The sequence below is a fragment of the Urocampus carinirostris genome, chromosome 10 (genome assembly GCF_059441175.1).
Source record: "Urocampus carinirostris isolate Australia breed hairy pipefish chromosome 10, RoL_Ucar_1.0, whole genome shotgun sequence".
Lineage (NCBI taxonomy): Eukaryota > Metazoa > Chordata > Actinopteri > Syngnathiformes > Syngnathidae > Urocampus > Urocampus carinirostris.
The window spans coordinates 1,226,312-1,248,055 of NC_142358.1; the positions used below are offsets into that span (position 1 = coordinate 1,226,312).

At 38.9% G+C, this 21,744-nt stretch overlaps 1 protein-coding gene and 1 long non-coding RNA gene across 2 annotated transcripts; both read right to left on the reverse strand.

The window, feature by feature from the left end:
* Nucleotides 1-8,736: 8,736 nt before the first annotated feature.
* LOC148357440 (uncharacterized) lies at nt 8,737-10,185 on the reverse strand. Its single transcript, XR_015851539.1, has 2 exons — nt 9,945-10,185; nt 8,737-9,202 (listed from the first exon to the last, which is right to left on the reverse strand). It is a non-coding gene; the product is annotated as an uncharacterized LOC148357440 (long non-coding RNA).
* A 1,588-nt stretch (nt 10,186-11,773) lies between these two features.
* On the reverse strand, nt 11,774-21,520 carry LOC148357441 (uncharacterized). Its single transcript, XM_088345521.1, has 12 exons — nt 21,452-21,520; nt 20,190-20,230; nt 19,231-19,261; nt 19,112-19,141; nt 16,629-16,812; nt 16,446-16,558; nt 15,375-15,546; nt 15,186-15,298; nt 13,672-13,843; nt 13,465-13,577; nt 12,024-12,195; nt 11,774-11,931 (listed from the first exon to the last, which is right to left on the reverse strand). Exons 2-12 carry the CDS (start codon nt 20,214-20,216, stop codon nt 11,817-11,819), a joined length of 1,242 nt encoding a protein of 413 aa, XP_088201647.1. The 5' UTR covers nt 20,217-20,230; nt 21,452-21,520; the 3' UTR covers nt 11,774-11,816.
* Nucleotides 21,521-21,744: the final 224 nt, after the last annotated feature.

Genomic DNA, 21,744 nt, shown 5'->3' on the forward strand with positions numbered 1-21,744 from the left:
AATAGTGTCAATAAAATTGTTCAAACCAAATTTGGTTTCAATCGCGGGACTTACAGTCCGGTCTGGGTTAATTTTGTGTTTGTGATACATTCTTTTAATATGGCCGCATGTAGCTTATATACAGGTGCGGCCAGTGTAAGTACAAAATCGGTTTTCTTCTGAAAATGTGGTGGGTACGGCTTATAACCAGGTGCGCTCTGTAGTCCGGAATTTACAGTAATTGTTCAAAACAGGGAGTTAATATATCATTTCGAAAAAAGAAGAGAAAGAAAGATATAGAAAGAAAGAAAGAAAGAAACAGACAGCAGGGGAGCATGAGAAAGAGAAATATAGTAAAAAGAGAGAAACAGAGGGGGGAGAAAAAGAGAGGAAATAGAGGGGAGGGAAAAACAGAAAAGAGAGAGAGAGAGAGTGAGAGAGAGAATGAGGGAAAGAGAGAGAAATACAGCTTCAGTTGTCTTGTGAGTGTAGCCTGACCTAGGAACCATCAAGTGGCCATATTCAAAACTGTAACTCTGCCAAGCTTGAGGTTTTCCATCAAACATATCGTGACAGCTTGTTAAATTACAGTGGCTTGCAAAACTATTTGGCCCCCTTGAACTTTGTGACTTTTTGCCACATTTCAGACTTTAAACCTAAAGCTATAAAACTGTAATTTCTTGTGATGCATCAACAATAAGTTGGACAAAATCATGAAGTGAAACACACATTATTGGATATTTTAAACTTTTTTAACATATAAAAACAAGAAAGTGGGTGTGCAAAATTATTCAGCCCCATTCAGCTGCAAGTCGCTTGAAGTATGACTCTATCAGTTTTGCACATTGAGAATCTGATATTTTTGCCCATTCCTCCTTGCAAAACAACTCCATCTCAGTGAGGTTGGATGGAAAGCGTTTGTGAACAGCAGTTTTCAGTTCTTTCCGCTATTCTAACAACTTGATAGGTTTTTTGGTGAACCATTCCATTATAGCTTTTGCTTTGTTTTAGATCATTGTCTTGTTGGAAGACAAATCTCTGTCCCAGTCTAAGGCCTTTTGCAAACTCCATCAGGTTTTCTTCCAGGTTTTTTATATGTTAAAAAGGTTTGAAATATGCAATAAAGTGTGTTCCACTTTATGATTGTGTCCCACTTATTGTTGATGCTTCACAATAAATTAGTTTTATATCTTGATGTTTGAAGTCTGAAATGTGGCAAAAGGTCACAAAGTTCGATCGAGTCTCAGACTAAGTGAAAAAAAAGAAAAAAAAAAAAGAAAAAAAATAAAGTGAAAAAAAACATTAAATAAAAATAAGAGTGATCAAAATAAACCAAGCTGCATATACAGAAGGGAAATTGAGCCAGGGTACACGTTTCAATTCAAACACAAATTTAAAAATTCAAAAGAAACCTAAATCACCAAATTTTGTGAAATTACTTACAAGTTTGTTTGTCTAGGCCCTGTGTATCTTTTATTTGTTATGTTTATCATATGTAAAACTATCCTGTAAGCTTTTTTTCACATGTTTGTGTTTGAGACTTTCGAGCATGCGCATGTGTGTGTCCTACACGTCAAAAAGAAAGAAAAAAAAACGGCTCAGAAAATTGTGTTTTTAAACGCCAAAAAGATCACTTTCAAAAGAGCTAAGATTGATTAAAAAGCGATATTTAAGAAGAATTGATAGAACATATGGTAAGGAGTCGGAAAAAAATTGATTTTGGGTTTCAACATAGGCGTGTTCAATATAGGGAGCGCGGGTCAGAAGTGATCCCAAAGAATTTTTTTGCGGTCCTAATTTTTTTTAGTTTTTTTTAGTTGAAAATCGACAAATTAAGGAGTGAGAAGTTTAGGAAAAATATGATTGAGTGATTTTGGATGCGTTAATTTAAGATAATGCCAGATTAATACCAAAGAAGATCAAATATTTCTGTTTTTACTTCAGAATTGGTAAATTAAGGTCTGGGAAGAGTAGGAAAAATCTAATTGAGTGAATTGGAATATATAATTTTAAGATAACAGCATTTTTATACAAAAAATATTGAAAAAGCAGTAATAAATACTTTCTTTTCAATGAATATGGAAGAAAATTATATTGATGGGAATACAAATGAGTAAGATAACTCGTTGCGGATCAATATACGTCATTTTCACATTAAAAAGGTGAAGCTAAAGTAGTAGATTTAATTCGCTTTAAGGAAACTTAAAGTTAAGTGAGTTCAACTTTAATAGCGTTGATTGGGATAAATAATTGCAATTTTCAACATTGAACTGTGTTAAATCTATATGAATAAAATGAACGGTGAGTTTGATGAGAATCTCAGAAGGCTAGGGGTTAATAGTTAATAGTAGTTGAATAAAGATCCAGTGTAAGAGCGCACGGGAGGAAGGAATGTTATGTTGAGAGCGGATTGTTGGCAGAGAAGGTACAAATATAGAAAGTAAGAGAAAAATGAAGAAAGAAGGTAGAAAGAGAGCGAAAAAGAAAGCCTCTGTGACCCCTGGGTATACACGCTATGTATCCCAGGCAGTCTTTTTACCCGGACAACAGAATGAAGATGTTGTGTCACAGCTGGTGAAATAATGAAATGCCAAAAGTGTTAAACCACTTTGTGAATGGCTGTATTAGAGAAATTGATACCAGTTCCAAAGGCAATCCACATTTCTTCAAGAATGACTTTCTGAAAGACATTAATCACTGAGATGACCACAAAAGAGTAAACGGGTCACAAGATCACCTTCTGGGCTCCCTTGTGGGCTGCATTTGCCAATTGGAGAAACAGGTGAGTGTCTGCTTCCTTGTGAGTGCATGGAACCAGGAAACTGATGTCACATTCCTAAGAAAACAGAGGACCGTGTTGCCTTTTGTGGCATAGACTGCTTTCTCAGGATTTATTGTATGTTTTCAGTGAAATTTAAATAAGTCACTTGAAAAAAAGGCTACAATCACTACTCAAAGAAGCAAGTTGGACCTTGTGCTACGATCGTATCATCACAGGTGGAGATTCAAACAAAGGCAGCTTGTTCTTGGAAATTGTGTCTGTAATAGGAATAGTGTGTTTAATCAGGCGTTCATCCATTAATTTCCTTACTGTTCCTGGCCTAAGGCTTCAGCCATCTTGACAGTCTTTGTAACAGTGGGGTCTGATATAACTCGAGTATCCAGGACCAGTAGATCTTTCCCTGTCTCCAGAAATGGGCTCCCGCTTGCTTTAATTACTTGTGTCAGACAATGAAGATTCTCAACAAAGGCATCTTGAACACTTGGGAATTGATCATTATGCTTTGGTATTCCAGTGTAGCACTGTTTCCTGAGCTCTGAATTTTCAAAATCAGAAATCAACCTTGCTAACTCAGGAGCAGCAACCGTCCATCTCCACAATACAGCAGGGTTTTGAGTCAATCCAATGGCTCCTCCAGAACTTTTATTGTACAGTGGTCAATTGCAATGGCAGACAAATGGTTGCTGCTCTTCTGAACAACAAACCGTCCAGGCATGAGCTCAGAATATGTTCTAGGATGATTCTTCGACAGTAGGATCATGTCTTTTACATGGGCTGTGAGCCACCTGGCATAATGGGTTTGGTCAATAGTAAACATCCAAGGGAGAAATACTGTCAACATTTGTACATACAGTGTAAAGTCAGCCTGCCCAAATGACCTAACAAACTGCAGCATATGGTTCTCCAATGTCAGTGATTTCAGCCAGTAGGCGAAGTGGAGATTTTTCTCAGCTTGTTTTATACACCATTCCTCAAATGGCACTGTAACTTCCAGTGTGCTCTGTTGATAGGCCTGTTGGAGCAGATCCCACAGACAGGCAGCTGTCACCCGGTGAACATGGTGAGTCTTAGTGATTTGGCTTGCCTTGATGAAATCATCTGCGGTCCCAGATCTCGCTTGAATAAATGCTATTATCCAACCACTTTAATCCAAACACTCTCTAAGAATTTTCCGAATTGCCATCTCGATATGGAGACCTCCAAACATGGAGACAAACTTTGATTATCGATGACTTTTAGGCCATGTCCACTGAATTTGTTTGGCTATAGCATAATGTGATTGATCCACAGCCACAACAGGTACCTCTTGCAGCTTGAGATGTTGCAAAGCTGCCTTTATGAAATCTATTGTATGACGGATCCTGGCAACAGATTGTGTGTTTTCCATAAACAGTGACATGAGGGAAATGATGGCTGAAGGAGGAATCATATGCCTCTGTTTTTCAGCATGATAAGCTGACCAAGAAACCCACTCTCCAGTGTCCAGATTCTGCTTTTTTACTGCTGCAATAATAGTGTTGAGCCATTCATATTTTTCCTTTTTGGCTGCTACAACTGAATGGTTGAACAATTCTATTGGCCCACATGGTCTAGGTACTGCGAATTGTTTTGCTATAGTACAAGCTCAAGTAATACGAGTTTACTGAAAAGGCAATGGTGCTATTGATCTCAGTAAAGTGTCTGAATTAAGCACTCCTGCACGATCTATGCCTTGGAAAACATGTGAAGGATGCTGTATGCAGGAGATGGCTGTGCCATGTAAATAATCCTTCTCTGTGGCTGAGCTAGGACTGTGGTCTATGTTGTCCACAGCTGCCATTGTGAACAGATTTTGGCGCAATTTACAAGGGCATACTACATCCTCAATATGAAATTGGTGACAAACACCATTGAACATGTCAGTTGAAACTTGCAGTAAGCAGTAAAAAAGACACTCGTGACAAGATTGTACAGTATATCAATGAGACCTCTGTTACGGGTTACACCATGAATATTCAGTGCAATGTACATAGGAAGTGAACTTTCTTGTCCGCGGCTATGACGCACCATTTGTATTGATCTATTTGTCCTTGCATTTTTCACACCGTTGAAGACAATTATCGGTGAAATTGACGATGCTGGAACTGAATGTTGCATCTGGGTTTGCTGTTTTATACAGGGTCTTTCCAGTACCATATTGATGAAAGTCAGAAGTGAAGGCGGCACACTTTTTGGCAAACAAATCCCTTCGGATAAGCCATGAAGCTCTGACTATTTTGATGCTTTCAGGAGAGCATGCCCTACATCCTGTTTAAATGTAAGCGGAGTGTCCCTTCCCTGATAGTTTGCCTGTAGATCAGGCAGGACTGTGAGTAGTCTGTTCTTTAATCTGGTGGTGTGACCACGGCTATTCACACATACACCTAGTTGCTCTAATCGTTTTCTGTACATTTTACCCAAGTCAGCTAATTTGAATTTTGGAGCATATTTACTATTACATACATCACCAATGGAAGCAACCAGTTCAGCAAAGTCAAGACTATGATGGGGACCTTCATCATAATTACTAATGTACATCGTTTGCCTTACTCAGTTTTGTAGTTTTGTTAGGCAAGTAAGATGGTATTTTTCTTCAAATACAATTATATCTCCAGGAGATATCCTGAAAACTGTATAAAATCTCATCTCATCTCATTAGCTGCACCGCTTATCCTCAGTAGGGTCGCAGGGGTGCTGGAGCCCATCCCAGCAATCATCGGGCAGTGGGCAGGGGACACCCTGAACTGTTTGCCAGCCAATCGCAGGGCACACGGGGACAGACAACTCACTCGCTCATTCACACCTAGGGACAATTTGGACCGGCCAATTCACCTGAAATGCATGTTTTTGGAATGTCTGAGGAAACCGGAGTGCCCGGAGGAAACCCACGCAAGCTCGGGGAGAACATACAAACTCCGTACAGGAAGTCTGGAGCTAGATTTGAACCCACGCAGGAGGTTCCCATGACATGAACTGTGCCGCACATGCGCTAACCACTGCTCCGCCGTCCTGCCTAACTGTATAAAATATTTGCAAAAATTTGCATCCATCTGTTTTGTTGCTACTTCATGCAGTTTTTCTGACACAATTTCATTGCAAAAGAAACAAACTGGATGGTCATTTTTCACAGGTTTGCTGTCAGTCGAACAAGTGTGATGTTTTGTAGTACATGGATGTATCTTGTTCTGCATAGCTCCTTTATATTTTATTTTAGTCGCTAAGACTTGTGCCACTTTGCAGTGTTAGCCAACAGTGAACCCTCTAAACTTGTGCCTTCATCTGGTCTAGTAATATCAATACCCACATGGGAAAAACAGCAAATTGTTTGAACTCCAAAAGATCAATTAGATAATGACACGTAACCAACACCAGCAGGTTTCTTGGTAGATTTTTCAGGACATCGCAATGCATCACTAGTGTGCAACTGGCACAGAGCACACAAATCCCAATTAGTTTGTGATTTGGGTTGTATTTGTGAGTGACATTTGGTTAAGTCAACCAGCATATGGCGTTTTGTCATTGTGTATCAACGGGTTCGCACACAGCTAGTGTGCCACAAGACCATTATTCTCTTTGCAAAAGAAAACTGGAGTTAACAATACGCGACTAAAAATGTTAATTTTCTAAACGGTTTGAAATAAAATGTACTGCTATTTTGTTGTTCAAAAGAAAGGAGCTAAAACACACAAGTGTGTATACTGTTTTATTATCCATGCAGCTGGACAGTATTGAGAGACACAGAAGAGAGCAGAACACAAGCGTGGGAAAACCACACCTAAACAAGGAAAATGAAAATCCAGCAAAATCTGTACCACTGCTTTGAGATCATATAGTCATTAAATATGATGTTGTCATGCCCTGGTATATGGAAAACAACACTTAATTTACATTTCTACCACCTTTTGGTGTTAATATACAGACATTTCTTGTTTAAGGCTTATGAATGTCATATTATGGAGGTCATGACCTCTATCTGACCCCAGAGGTCAAACTGAGAATGGCTCCACGTTTCAAATTCAAGGTTATGCCTTCAAGAAAAAACCCTGAAAGTTACATGCTGTATTTTGTGCACAATTGTTATGCTTATCAGTCCTAATAATTGGGCAGTACCCAGAAATGGGGAATGAGATTCGATTGGTTTAAAGCCCAGGGACAAAATAGATATGGAGTGTCTCGATTAAGTCTCTGTTTGCAACGTCAAGATGGCACAAGTCAAGAAATAAGGGTACATCCGTGGTTCTCAAATAGTAGGATAGGCCCCCATGGGACACGAGTCTCTGTCAAGGGGGGTGCGAGTACATTTAAATCAGGGAACTTTTTTTTTAACTTTCCTAGAATAAAATGCAATCATACTAGGATACAGTGGTGTTCTCATTGTATGTGTTTACTTTACATTCAGCCTCCACACATAGCATTGAGCCCAGAGTCCAAGCATTGTGTATGTAGTGTAGACTCGAAGTGTCTAGGCCCTCAAGTGACCCCATGGAAAAAATATATATCACAGATGAAGTGACAAGCAAAGAGACTAAAGTTAAGAGACAAAACCCTCTCATAAAAGATTGAACGAGGAAGTTTGTCGAAGCGTACATAGCACTTCACTGCAACCACGGAGAAAAACCAGCAAAGACCGGAGTGATTGCTATGTTAAAAAAGGTTGGCAGTGGGCAGCAGGAAGCCATCTAAATTAAGCTGTCACTTAGGCCCAATCCCATTTCTCTCACTCGGCCCTGAAAACCCTCCAGTGAGGTCCCTCGATAGAGGAGTGCCCTCCGCGAGTGGAGTGCAAAGTAGAGATGGTTTGGACAAGACTTGCAAGGTTCCACCCCTGTCCAGGAGATGGCGGTAATATTAATTGGCTGTAGACCTCAGTGACGTATTGGTGTACGTCACATGTAAACAACTCGAGTCTCAACCTGTAGTGTGTCAGTTGGAGAGTTCGTGCAACGTTAAAAATGCCCGCTACTGCTGTGTTATTACCGATTGCCTGAAAGCTCATCATCGTTTCCGTGTCTCCAATCAACGGAGGAGAAATGTGCTATACTGAAGACAGCTTCGGCGCTATGTAGTGCTGATTCATCTTTACAAGGTACGTACACTCATTAAAAAAAATGACCCGTTCGGTCAAATACAGTAAAGTTAACATACAATGCACGTTCACATAATACCCTATGTTTGTGTAGACATAAATGGCAATCTACTTATTAGTATCTTAATGCCATTTTATGACATATAGTAGGGGTCTTGAATCTGTGACATGACGAAACGTAAACAAACACAAGAACAGTCCACCTGACCCTTTAGCTGACATAATATCGTCACCAAACTTCCCTGTACGACCCAAAAACCTTAGTTCATAATTTAATTCAAAAGAGTTGTCATTGAATATAAAAAGGTCATTTCAACATTTTTTCATGATGCTTACATCACAGTTAAAGCGGTCTTTTTCTTTTCTATGCCCACATTTATGTCTAAATTGTTTGTGATCTATTGTGTTCCAGAGTGGCTGTCCCATAAGCGTGGACAGGTTGGACAGGAATGTTCCCATCCTGTGCTTATGGTTGGATGTGGAGTCAGAACTCATTCAGGACTTAAGGTTGAGCAAGAAGGTTATGTGGGCCCTGCAGGAGCTGCTAAAGAGGGAACAGGGCCGTGGCTGGAGGTCCTGATCTACGTGTACTGGCTGGTCCACGCTCTGTCCTACCGTGTGGTGTCACGGGTCTTCAGGGTTCCCAGGTCCACCGTACAAATAATTGTCCACAGTTAATATGGAATAAATTGCCCAAAAGCCATATTTTAGGCTCTGGAAGTCAGACCCACATTTGCATTATGTGCTTTTCTGCATTACTATTCAATAAACATCTTCATTTTGAGTAACACCTTGGTGGTTTATTTCATAACGATGTGAGATACTGTGTGTGAACTATGTGACTGTTGGACAGAAAACAACTACAAATCACTCCAGCTTAAATAATAGTTTACTTTCAGAAAAACAAACTCACATTGGGCCAAAATACATAATAGTAAATAAATAATGTGTCACAAATTTTAACAAAAATATACCAATACTTCCATAAAGCTGGAAACACAAACTGGAACTTCATTGAGTTCTTAATAAAAAAAAAAAAATTCCTTTTATAAAACAAAGGGAAACATTGCAGAGATGTCACTGTTCTGGAAATTTGTCCACGAGCTTCCCAAAAAGGACGGGAACCGCTCGGTTTTGGCCACAGTTTCTTCGAGCCTTTTCCTCGCTCCGGCAGACTCCGCTTTCAAAAAGTCAAGGAGTGTATCGTGCTTCCTTTTTTTTCTGGGTGATTTGGGGTTTGGCGCCGGATTAGAAGGTGCCAACGACGTGCCCGGTGGTGTGGATGGCGTGGTAGCTGTGATGGTGACCAGCTCTTCCACGGGACGTTCTACAGTGGCCTTTAGGTTGGGTGGAAAAAACAAGAATTACTTAATGCTGATGTATTGTACAAAACAACTGTGTATAGGATGCTCAACAAGTTGATATGAGACAGGAAATTATAGAATGTGTTCTGGATAACTATTTGATAGTGAATAGATACAAAAAAATGACATGTTATTCTTATGGCTGTAAGAGCCTTCTATTGGCCAGCATCACATATGCTTTAGAATTGTCTCCACATTTGGACAACATTTTGAGAAGGTAATTAGTTTACTTAATATGTGTTTACAGAGAAGGCAGTGAACTATGTGATAGTAATTTGTTTCAACTGTATTTCCACGTGAAATTCGGAGACATTACTCATAATGCATGATGAAAACTAATGCATTCTGATCTCACATGAAAGAATCATATTGTAAATAAAACACGACACCCGAAATTGTGTGCAGTAAACAAGGGCTTATGTCCAGAACGGTATTCTGACTATGCTCCATGTAGATGTAAAAGCACGACTCGTTTAAGATAAAAACAGGGATGGGCTGAACCGTGATTTTCTGCACAGTTATCCTACTTTACAGTTTGTAGCGTGAAGATTTTTTTGCCAGCTCCCTTGGTAGATTAGTGCACTTCGTAAAGTAGCGATTTTGCAATGTTCGTGTTTTAACGCGAAAATACGATTTTCTATTGCATTTACGTCTAACTAAGATATCTCAATACATTTTGTTGCAAATACATGCGTGGTTGTGGAAAACTACTTACATTTGTGCGGTTCCTTTTCAGGCATGTTTGTTGATATTGAGAATTCGCAAAGCCTTCTGGGTAGTCACTTCGCTGCCAAGTGAGGTCGAGAGCCCCCTCGGTCTTGAAGTGGTTACGACATGGTTTGAGGGCACTTCTGCCTCGGTCTTGAGAGTATCGGGACACACCCCATTTTCACGTGAACGCGCAAACCGAGTGACTAGGGCACATAGCGAGTGAAAGTGCGAAGAATGGGACGCAGCCTTAGACATTGCAATTCAATCACGCTGATAAGACTCTAGAGCAGGGGTGGAGAACACTTGGCTCTAGAGCCGCTTGCGGCTCTTGGCCAATAAGAATGCGGCTCTTTGCCTCATCATATTTAGTTTTTTTTTGTGTGTGTGTATTGAGGGTGGACACTTTCCTTAAAATCAACACAAGAACAATACTTGTTGTATTAAAAGGAGAGGAGTGTGTCATGTTGAATAATATGTTTTTAATAGTGTGTGTTTGTGTGTGTCTGTCTGTCATGGCAGGTCAGCGCTTGGTGTGGCTCTTTGACTCTCACATTTAAAAATTTCGGCTCTTTGTGTCAAACTTGTTCCCCACCCATGCTCTAGAGCTTTTGGTCAAGGGAAAATGTGCCAAAATGCATAGATTTGGTATGGACCGAAGTCACATGTTACCACCAATATCAAGCAATCGTTTTAACCACTGAAAAAAAAAGAGGATCGGTTTGGGAGGCATGAAAGGATTTCTTCTTCAGAGGGGGGTATAACAAAATAATTGAGAGGAAAAAGTGTACATGTTCTTTCATTTCTTATGTTGCTATTTAAGCATCATAGGGATTAGACTCTTTGCTAGCATATTGTATGTTAATTTGTTACTAGATAGTTACTCTGAGAGTGACACGCTTGTGTCCGGATTGATTTATACTATATTTTAAATCAAAGAAACTAACTGAATTAGTATTTCTGTAACACATTTTTTAATTGTAGTGTAGTTAGCAATCAATGGTTTCTTTTATAATTTTCCATGTTAGTTTTTTTGTCTTACATAACCCGGTCATATTGGGGCTTATTTTAAGGCCCGGTCACACAGCCTTTCACGGGCATATCGAGGCTGAATCACGGCCAGAAATTTCTGCCCGTGAAGCAGACGCTGTTGGACGCTTTGAGATCGCGATACAGACGAGATACAGCAGTGCTTTACACGCGGTAAGAAATTCCACGCGAAAAAGTTTTGCGCTGCTCAAAACTTTAGACCACGGGTAACCGCGGGCGGCACACGTGGTACACACGAGGTAAAGACGCGGTACGAACGTGCTAGGGCGTGCTACGGCCGCGGCCAAAACGTGGTTACACGCGGGTAGGACGTGAAATTTTAGCGGGTAATCGCTGGTGGAGCACGGTCATAGCACGTTTGTTCTGCGCCTGTCTTGCGGTATTATCACGTGCATTAACGTGTGTACCGCGTGTAAGCACGGTCAAACGCGATGCAGCCGCGGTTACCTGCAATAAGGACGCGGAACAGTCGCCGGTGTCTGTTTCGCAGGCATACCACGGGTAAACAGCGGGTATAGCCAATTTTGCACCGCGTCTGCTTCACGGGCAGAAACTTCTGGCCGTGTTTCAGCTGCAATACGCCCGTAAAAGGCTGTGTGACCATGCTTTTAAGATGCAAATTTGCATTCATTTAATTGTGTGAAAAAAAAAGTTTTAAGTCTACCAACGTTTCTAGGCAAAAAAAAAAGACTTTACTGGTTTTGAAAAATGTATGACATTACATCTTGCATAAAATCCAGGATCCAGCTGCAAAATCAAATGGTAAAAAACTTGAATACAATGAAACAATGTTCACATCAAAAGTTTATTTGAGGTTTGCTTCACATGATTACCCACGTCTGAAGCAGAAAGCAAGGGGGCATACAAAACGAACTTTATAGTCCGAGCAGTATCCTCTATCTTGGTCAGCATTTCTACAGATGAACCCAGTCGTTGTGTCATACCTGCAGTGATAAAACAATCACAGAATCGAAATGAACAGATACTAAAGAATAACATTTTTGTTTTCATACAGTTATATTTTGGTCTTACTTACGTTGATATGACATCGCCAGTTGATGAGACCGGGTTTCCAGCAAGAGTTTGAGCCTCGATTTCCAGTGGATTTTTGCAGATTTCTCTTGGGTATTCTATGTACAATCTCTGTAGTACCTCGTAGTCTCCAGTCCCACGAGGGTTGTCTCGGTTGAACCATTTGGTTTTGCACTCTAAAATGAAATAAAAGAACAGTTTATAGGAAAAATATGGGAGCAAGAATACAAATCTCCCCTTCCAGTTGGATTGTCTTAGTCAAACCAGCATTCTTCAACAGGTAAATACACAAGTTGTGAGGAGATGCAATGATGTCATGCACCATTTGACACGTTAAGGTGTTCAACAAACATCGCTTCTTTCAATCAACTCATCTTTGCATGTTAGCAATGCAGTTTTGAGTAATTGTATAGAGCTCTTAAAGGGACATCAATATTTGACCACTGTCGCTGTAATGCGTAGTGCAAAAGAAAACAAGTTTAACAAAGCAGGAGGAAGAATACTAATACTCAAATTGAGCAGACCGCACTTTTTTTCCCTTTTTCGGGTACGAGTAACAGCAAGTATTCTACAGGCCGCCTGGAATTTTTTGTGTCATTTTGGCCATGTAGTTTTTTTTTATTTTGTCCATCATGTTATCAGTGATTACTTTGATTTTTTCAGAATAACCAAACATTTCAATATTTATACAATTTTAAATCCCAGCTCAAACTAAGCTTTGAAATGGTTAAATATTACATTTGAACACAACATCAACATAAACTTGACAATGAATTCATTTCATGTCCTTCAAAGTACGCTTCATTAGATAAAAAGTTACTTGCCTTAATTTACATCTTTCAAGACAACTTAGTTCTCCATTCCCTAACATAAGTCTCTGGTACCATGAATAAAACTGGTGGAGATATGAGAAAATCAAATTTGCTTTACACACAAGTACAGTACTCCTGCCTGCACGAAATACAATCGATCTTTAATTCAAACGCCCAATATACTCTGGCAAATCTCACAATATCCCCTATCCCCACATTTTCTCCTCAGATCTATAATATTCACGTAGGTCACCTTTTGACTTCAGAACTGAAATCCTCCTTAATGGTGGGGTTCAACATTTGAGTACTTAAGGCTGCAATCATGACTTAAAGCCAGAAGAATGCAGCAGAGTAACACATATTTTGCATCTTAGACACACTTGATATTTTTTCATCATCTTTTTATCTTTTGACGGTGCTGTTCCGCCCCAACCAGACCTGGTTAAAGTAAAATGAAAGCAGATAAGCACAATGGAAGATGAAGCATAAGGGCTCTTTGACCTCAGTTGGGCATTGTCAACACATACTTAATAGAGGAAAATATTTAACTTTCTACTTTTTTAATAAATTAACTTGAATCATGTCCACTTTGTGGCATTTATTAAAAAACAAATAATAAAGGTTTAATATTACCTTTTGGTTTGCAGAATTCAAGGGGACACCCGAAGCGGACTTTATAATCAGTACAACGGCCATTGAGCAACTGGTCACGGTTTAGACATACAAATCCTTCGTGAGTATCAGACCTGTAGCGAAAAGAGTCAAATCGGCCAGTCTTCACTCTAGTACCCCTGGGATATTTGTTTAAATGATGATTAGTCATTTTTATTTACTCCTTACACATGAATGATATCGCCTGTTGAAGCAACACTGGCTCCAGATGTGGTTTGGACGTCAATCTTCAAAGGATGCTGGCAGATTTTTCCCGGGTTCTCATTGCGAAGCAGGGGGAGAGTTTCATGGTCACCCGTACCAGAGGGATTGTCTCGGTCAAACCAGGGTGTAAAGCATTCTGAAACAATTGGCAATTGCTTAGGTCAGGCATGTCAAACTCAATAAAAAAACTCCACACCAAATACAATGGTACCTATGCTTACAAGTGTCTACATAAAAAAGGTTACCAAGTACCTAAACGGAAAGATATTGATTCTAGTTTCAGGATACTAAGTAAAAAATGCAGTGCAGCACGCGCTGCCATTCGCCACTCCTGGCCACAGGCGCGTGAATCCTGGCATGCTCTTCATGTCCCCTTCCTGCTCTGTAAACAATCTACTGGTAACGCTATGGATAGCTATCACTTACAATGGACCCCACAAAAGACCGCAGAAAAGTGGACGAGGGGAAAAGCGGGATGGACCTTTTCTGGAGGGTTGGGTAGGGTTACTTTAACTGGATTACTTTCAGTTACTTTTGGATTACTCCAATACCAAATATGCTAATAAAAGACAGAATAAACTAGATATGAATAAAATTACTAAATATTGTGCAGGCTTAGGGAGTAACGGAATACATGGAACGGCAAAAATGATGTTGGCAAGCTATTTGGATTTATTTTCATTTTGTTTCTGTCGAATTTTATGTTAGTTTTGCCGGAGATCAAAGAGATCAAAGCAAGGAGAGAAAGCTTACCACGTGTTGTGAGTCTTAATTTTATTCATATTTAGTTTATTTTGTCTTTTATTAGCATATTTGGTATTGGAGTAATCCAAAAGTAATTGAAAGTAATCCAGTTAAAGTAACCCTACCCATCCCTGCTTTTCTGGTTATCATAACAAAGTAAGAGATAATAGAAAGGTATGTAAACACACATCACTGTGAGTGTGGAGATGACAAGGAAGAGAATGCAGCTCAAATCAGCTAAATTAAAGACATTTTGGCAAAATTTCATGAAGTCTCAGAATTTTTGGAAAGGAATCACCAAGAAAAAGTGTTGACAGGTTGGGCTATTGCTCATTATGATGACAACAATTTTTCAAGAAACACCAGGAGTGAAGGTAAAAAAATATTTTCATTATTTGTTTTACATTATGTGGCTCTCGTTTTATGTTTATTGTGCGGTAATGTTATTTTAACATGCATTTGTTTCATGTTCTGATGCTGTTTTAGGATTTATTAAAAATGTATCATACTTTTGCAGGGCTTGGAACAGATGAGCGCATTCACATTCAAAACACATCCAGTCAAGTCAGATCATGTTTATTTGTACAGCCCTTAATAACAAGGAGTCTCAGGGGTGCACAGACCACAGATTATTGCAAAATAAATACTAGTTACAAGCTGATCAGAGCTGCCATCAATGGTGCTTTTTATACTACAAACCGCAGACCTCATTACCAAAAAAGGTGGAAACTTACCTTCTGGTTTGCAGAACTCCAAGGGGCACATGAAGCGAACTTTATAATCATCACAATAGTGATTATATGTCTGGTCACGATTAAGACAAACAAATCCCCGGTTCGGGTTGTTGCTGTGAGAGAAACATACAAAAAAGTTAGATTATAAATCTCGATGCAATTACATTGAACAAAGGTTTCCCTGCTTACACACGAATTACATCGCCAGTTGAACCAACACTGTCTCCAGATGTAGTTTGGACGTCAATTTTCAAAGGACGCTGGCAGATTTTGCCTGGGTTCTCATTGCGCAGGAGGGAGAGAGTTTCATGGTCCCCCGTACCAGAGGCATCGTCTCGGTCAAACCAGGGAGTCCAGCATACTGGAACAATTGAGAACAACTTAGGTCACTTACACTTTAAGATTTGAATCATTTCATACATTGTACAATTAAACCCATCGTCGTATCTTTATCCATATTTGAAGTAGACATGGTGATTTTGAAAATGTAGTCCAATTTGTCAACTGTTTTAAATCAGTGACACCTTTAAAAGTTAAGTCCTGTAAAAGTCTATGCCACAAGAATTGCTGACGTAACACACAATAATCTCCAAGGACTAAATACATGCAAACGATCCATTTAGAAAAGTTGCATAATATGGGAAAATGAAAGCGTTGTGCATCAATTTTCGAACCTCTAAAATGGACATCTATTAAAAGTAGCAGTTATACCTGCCCCCCCCCCAAAAAAATCACTCAAGTGTCAGGTCTGCATTTATCCATCCATCCATTATCATCACTTTTTATCCTTCAGTAGGGTCGCGGGTGTGCTGGAGCCCTCATGCAGTGGGCAGGGGACACCCTGAACTGGTTGCCAGCCAGACGCAGGGCACACCGAGACAGACAACTCACTCCCTCATTCACACCTAGGGACAATTTGGACAATTAACCTGACATGCATGTTTTGGGAATGTGGGAGGAAACTGGAGTGCCGAGAGGAAACCCACGCAAGAACAGGGAAGAACATGCAAACTCCGCACAGTATGGTTCAATCTCATGACCTCACAACTGTGCCGCACACGCGCTAACCACTGCATCACCGTGCTGCCTAGGCCTGCTATTAACAAATCAAAAAATGCATACAAGTTACAAACTGCTGTCAAAGGTGTTAACAGGTTCTCCTCCACAAGATAGCATGTCAAGGTGCTATCAATAATCCATGATCAGCTACAAACCACTAACTGGCAAAACCCTTCATTAACTAAAAAGGTGGAAACTTACCTTCAGGGTTGCAGAAGTCCAAGGGGCACAAGAAGCGAACTTTATAATCTGCACAATAGCCACCGAATCGTTGGTCACGGTTAAGGCAAATAAATCCAGTGAGTGGATGGTTGCTGAGTTGCGACAAAAATTCACATTATGAACCTTGGTGCAAATGCATTTAATGGACGTTTTACTACTTACACTCGAATTATATTCCCTGTTGAAGCAACACTGGCTCCAGCTGTAGTTTGGACTTCGATCTTAAAAGGAAGCTTGCAGATTTTGCCTGGGTTCTCATTGCGCAAAAGGGAGAGAGTTTCATGGTCTCCCGTAACAGAGGGGTTGTCGCGATCAAACCAGGGAGTCCAGCAGCCTAGAACTTTAACTAAGGATTTCAAGTTTTGAGAAGATCATAATCAGACAATCAAAATGTAAAAATAATTTGTATTTTTGTTCTGCATTTTACAGTTATCAAAAGAATGTTCGAGTCCAATGAAGTAAAAATGACATACAAACTTGCTGTTCATTTAGGGAACAAACTAAAGTCATAAATTATCATTCTAATTGTAGCACGTACTAAACTATTTTTGCCAAATATGTCATATATGGGATTCTTAAAACTCTAGACCAGGTGTGTCAAACTCCTTTTAGCTGGGGGGCACAGGGTAGAAAATAATTTCATTGGGGCCAGTCTAGTCGATTGAAGGGAAAGAGAGGGCGTGAGAAAAGAAGAGAGAACAAGAGAGGAAAAAGGAGAGGAAGCCAGAGACAGAAAAAAAGAGACAGGGACAAAAAAGAAGAGGGACTGAGACTGAAATAAGGTAGATAGAGACAGAAAGAAGAGAGCAAGAGGAAAAAGAGCAACCGAAGAGGGATAGAGAGAGAAAAGAGTAATATAAAAGAGTAGAGAGAAAAAAGGAGAGAGAGAAAGAGAGAGAGCAAGAGAGAGCAAGAGAGAGCAAGAGAGAGAAAGCGAAAGCAAGATAGTTCCAGTTGCTTTGCGAGTGGCACCTGGCTTTGGTGACATAAAGTGCACATATTTGAACCTGCATCTCATTTTCTCTCTTCCACTTCTCTCAGCAATGTCTCGTAGGCCCGCGAGCCGCATGTTCAACAAATCAAACTAGTTTTGTGATTCTCAAATAGTGTGGCGGGTGCATTTAACATCAGGAACTTTTTTTCCTCTTTACTGTTCTAGAAAAAAGCGCAATCGCACACCCACTTTATCAGGTGCCAGCGGCACCCTCTTTGGCAGTGTGTGTACTAGGTGGTAAAGCATCCAGACTTCGCACATGCATAGCCAAAGAGAATGAGTATAAAGAGAAGACACCAAATATTGCAAACCATGGCCGATTTTAGGTTGAGAGTTTTGGGGGTGCTGAGCACCCAGAGCAGGGGTGGGAAAAATAAGGCCTGCCAAACAAAAATGGTCTAAATATGTTGAAGATATAAATATACAGACCTTATTTATAACCTACGAACGAGTTCGTTCCGGACGATCGTTCGTAAGTTGAATTTGTAAGTTGCTTTAGTGCTATATTTTGTATGTTTATGGATTATATAAGTATGTTTAAGGCTTGTATAAGTAACCTATATTGTTTTGTACTAAAAAAATAAAAAAATAATAAAATAATCTGCTCTATAAAGATAAATAAAGTGAGGTTTTACTTACTTTTTACTAGCACTTCAAGAGGGTCTAACATATTAATTTGATTAGAAAAAAACTACAAGTACAGTAAACACTATGATATGAAAATATTATCAAAGAAATATTATTAAAATATAAATACACTATTATTAAAAAATACTTAATGAATACTTCAGAAATTCTAGTGTGGAAATACTTCAAAATACCACTAAAGTAACACTATAATACAAAAATACTGCTACATAAATATTATTACAAAATATATACTTTGGAAATACTAAAAGATAAAAGTATAGTAATGCTGCGAAAATACTACAGAAATATGACTGTAGAAATACAACACAAATGCATATTAAACATTACTATAAAACAATTCTATGATGGAATTACTACAAAAATAAAACTAATGTTATCCTACAGCAAACTAAAACATTATGAATACAGAAATATTGCAAAAATACAACTACAATGATACGACAAATACACAACATACAAAATACTATAGAAAATACTACTGCAGAAATACTACGACAAAGTGCCAAGGGTGAAATGGACTGAACCATTTCAAGGCAGTAAAAGTATTTTTGACACTACGTTGTTCACATTTTTGTTTTGTTTTCCTTTTCTCCTTTTTATTTTAGCCAGTGTTTTTAATCGTACTTAAACATATCCTGTCTATATTCAGGAAAAGAGTTTAAAATTCGCTATAATTTTTGGGGTGCTTGGGTTGAATTTGAGCACCCCCAAAAACAGGCCTGTTAATCCCGTATTGCAACCCCCCAGTGACCCCTTGAAAATATATTTAATGGGGATGAGAAAACAGGTGGATACAGATGGAGACAAAGACGAAAATGAAAGAGTCCTGAGATGTATTAGTAAATTGTTTATTTTAGTGTTTGACTGAGTCTTTTTAGAAATGAATATCAAACTAAGTGCCTGATTAGTAACACACAGTAGCTCCCTGCTTAAAGAAGGTTGGCGGACAATGAAGTCGACTAACTACTGTATATTGAGAGAAAAATAGAGGCCCACTTACGACCAATGTTGCTGTTTTCCATACAATTTGCTGGAAGGAAAAAACAAAAGTGTTCACGTCGTACGAGTCGGTGAACAATAATTTATTTATGGTAGCATTTCTTATTTTAAGGGTCTTACCAGCATGCAGGAGCACAAGTGTAATGGCCAGCTGTTGGTGGAGAGATGTGTAAGATACGATGGATGATGTCAGGTCGCAAACAAAAATGAGTATTAATTCTTAACTATTAACAGACATTTCACAGAAAATACTAATTTATATTGTGGAATAGCTTTTCCGTAGGTTTATCTTCAGTTCATCCATTTTAAGATGCTGCAATTCAGTCTTACTGCTTTCAGTTGCCAAATGCCTGATGCACCATATGAACCAGAGGGCTACTTTTATGGAAGCATTAAAATAGACTAAATAGCCAGTGAGCATTCATGTGATAATCATAAAATCTGTATATATTGTGTTTTTTTTTTTTTTTTTTAAAAAAGGTGCTATCTGGAATTTAAACTTACTCTAATGCCATCACCAGGCTTAAAGTCATAATTACAGATCATTTGAGGGTGTGCTTGAATAAACTTTTCGGGGGGATTTCAAACCCCACCTTTAAAACTTAATTACAAATGTTACAGTAATTGAACATTTTAAGATCATACTTTTAAAATATTCTTATTTAAAAGAGAAAAACAGTGTCCTTATAATCATTTCATTACCCTGAGTTTGCTCTGTTACTTGTCATACCCAGAATGAGATCTCAAAAATCCAGGAAATTTAAATAAATAACACGGTCTTAAATGACAAAGTAATTGTTTTTTTAAATTTATTCTGAAAAATACATTTTGCATAATAATGACACCATATTTTTAAAATGAACATTGATTACATATTCGCATGACATAGAAAAATGTACTTTCTCCCCTACTGGTCATATTTGTCTGTTAAATTTAGGCCCTCTTGGGCTTCCATGAAATTTAACATGCCCATTACCTTTGCACAAAGTCAATATTAACTGCAACCAGTTCGACTCTGGATTATATAAAGAACAGTAAAAATGTTGTGAATTTAATGTGCCATTAGATTGAAAAATTACCCATTGGATGGTCGTTGGATATGTCATTCTTACAGCTTATCCTATAGAGAAAAAATATTAATTGAGTCAAATGAGACTGCAGTTAAAAGGAGGCATTATGCTGCATGCAAAAAACAAAAAAGTAAGATAAATCAAACTCTTATCACAGGATAAATCCTGCAATGTCAACACTAGAATAGTGTTGTCTTTAATGTGTGATGGAATGGTTAACGCAGGGGTCCACAAACTGAGTCACAGGCTTTGCTAAGAAAAGTTTTGCACAGGAGGAAATAAAATAACCGATTTATACTTATAATTTATTTGATATGCCGAGCGTCTTATATCTGTTAACGAGGAAATAAATGAGGAAAACAATAAAAGCCAATCTGTTTTCTTCTTGTTCGCATTTAACTGCACATGTTCAGTTTTATTGTAGATGGTAATGGTAAGCATTCATATATAGCCCTTTAGAGTCAATAAAGACCTCCCAAAGCACTTTACAATGTGCTTCACACTTTCCTTTTACACAAACTAACTCACCGATGGCAGCGTCAGCCATGCAAGGCAACTATCTGCTCATCGGGGCGCATTAGGGATTCAGTGTCTTACCCAAGGACACTTCAACATATAACACGGAGAAAACGGGACTCAAACCTGCCACCTCTCGATTCCATGACGAGCACTTTACTTCCTGAGATACTGACGCCCTTGTTTACTTTTTCATCCAATTGGTTTTAACAAAAACAAAGACACACATGGATAAATAAAAAATTATAAGTAATAACGTAATGTATCTGATCATTTGCACAGAAAAACACTATGGAGTACGACTACTTGAGAACTGTTTTATTGCTTGCTTAGGCGACAAAGACTGAACATTTATTCACTCATCATATTTAAGCCTATCTGGTCCTGTATGAACAAAAATTATTTTAAAAATGATATACAGTAATTCTTTGGGGTGCATGGTTTGAAATTAAGGGTGCTTGGTCAGCTCCCAGAAGGGGTTGATTATACCCATGGAGTGACATGAATAGACATTAGTGGATAGTGTTGAGAGGGGTTAAGAAACTGAAATTGCCTTATATTTTGAAGAACACTGTACCTACAAAAATAAACGAAAAGGAGAGTAACGCGTCAAGCCCTTTCACTTTAAACGCATAAGTTTGCATGACGTAAATTTTAACAGTGTGCGCTGTTACATTCGTTTAAAATGTAACGATATACCACAACATTTGTTTCCTTTTCAGGTTAGGTCGCAAAAATGAAATAAAAGTACTCACCGCCCAAGCGTGGCTTGAATGATGCTGCAGACACTTTGTGCCAAAAGGATGATTATAAGACTGCTTTTCACGCTTTTTATACAGAGCTTCTCCACGCCTTTAGACCACTGATTGGTTAAATGACTTAAGAACTTCACGTGTCCGAATTCAGACATTTCTGGAAGTTCCCCTTGATACTATCAACAAGATTGGTATCTCATTTTTGAACGGACTGCCATTGAATTTGTGTTTGTGTGCGTGCATGCATGGCGTGCGCGCGCGCGTGTGGGTGTGTGAGCGCGCGCGTGTGTGTG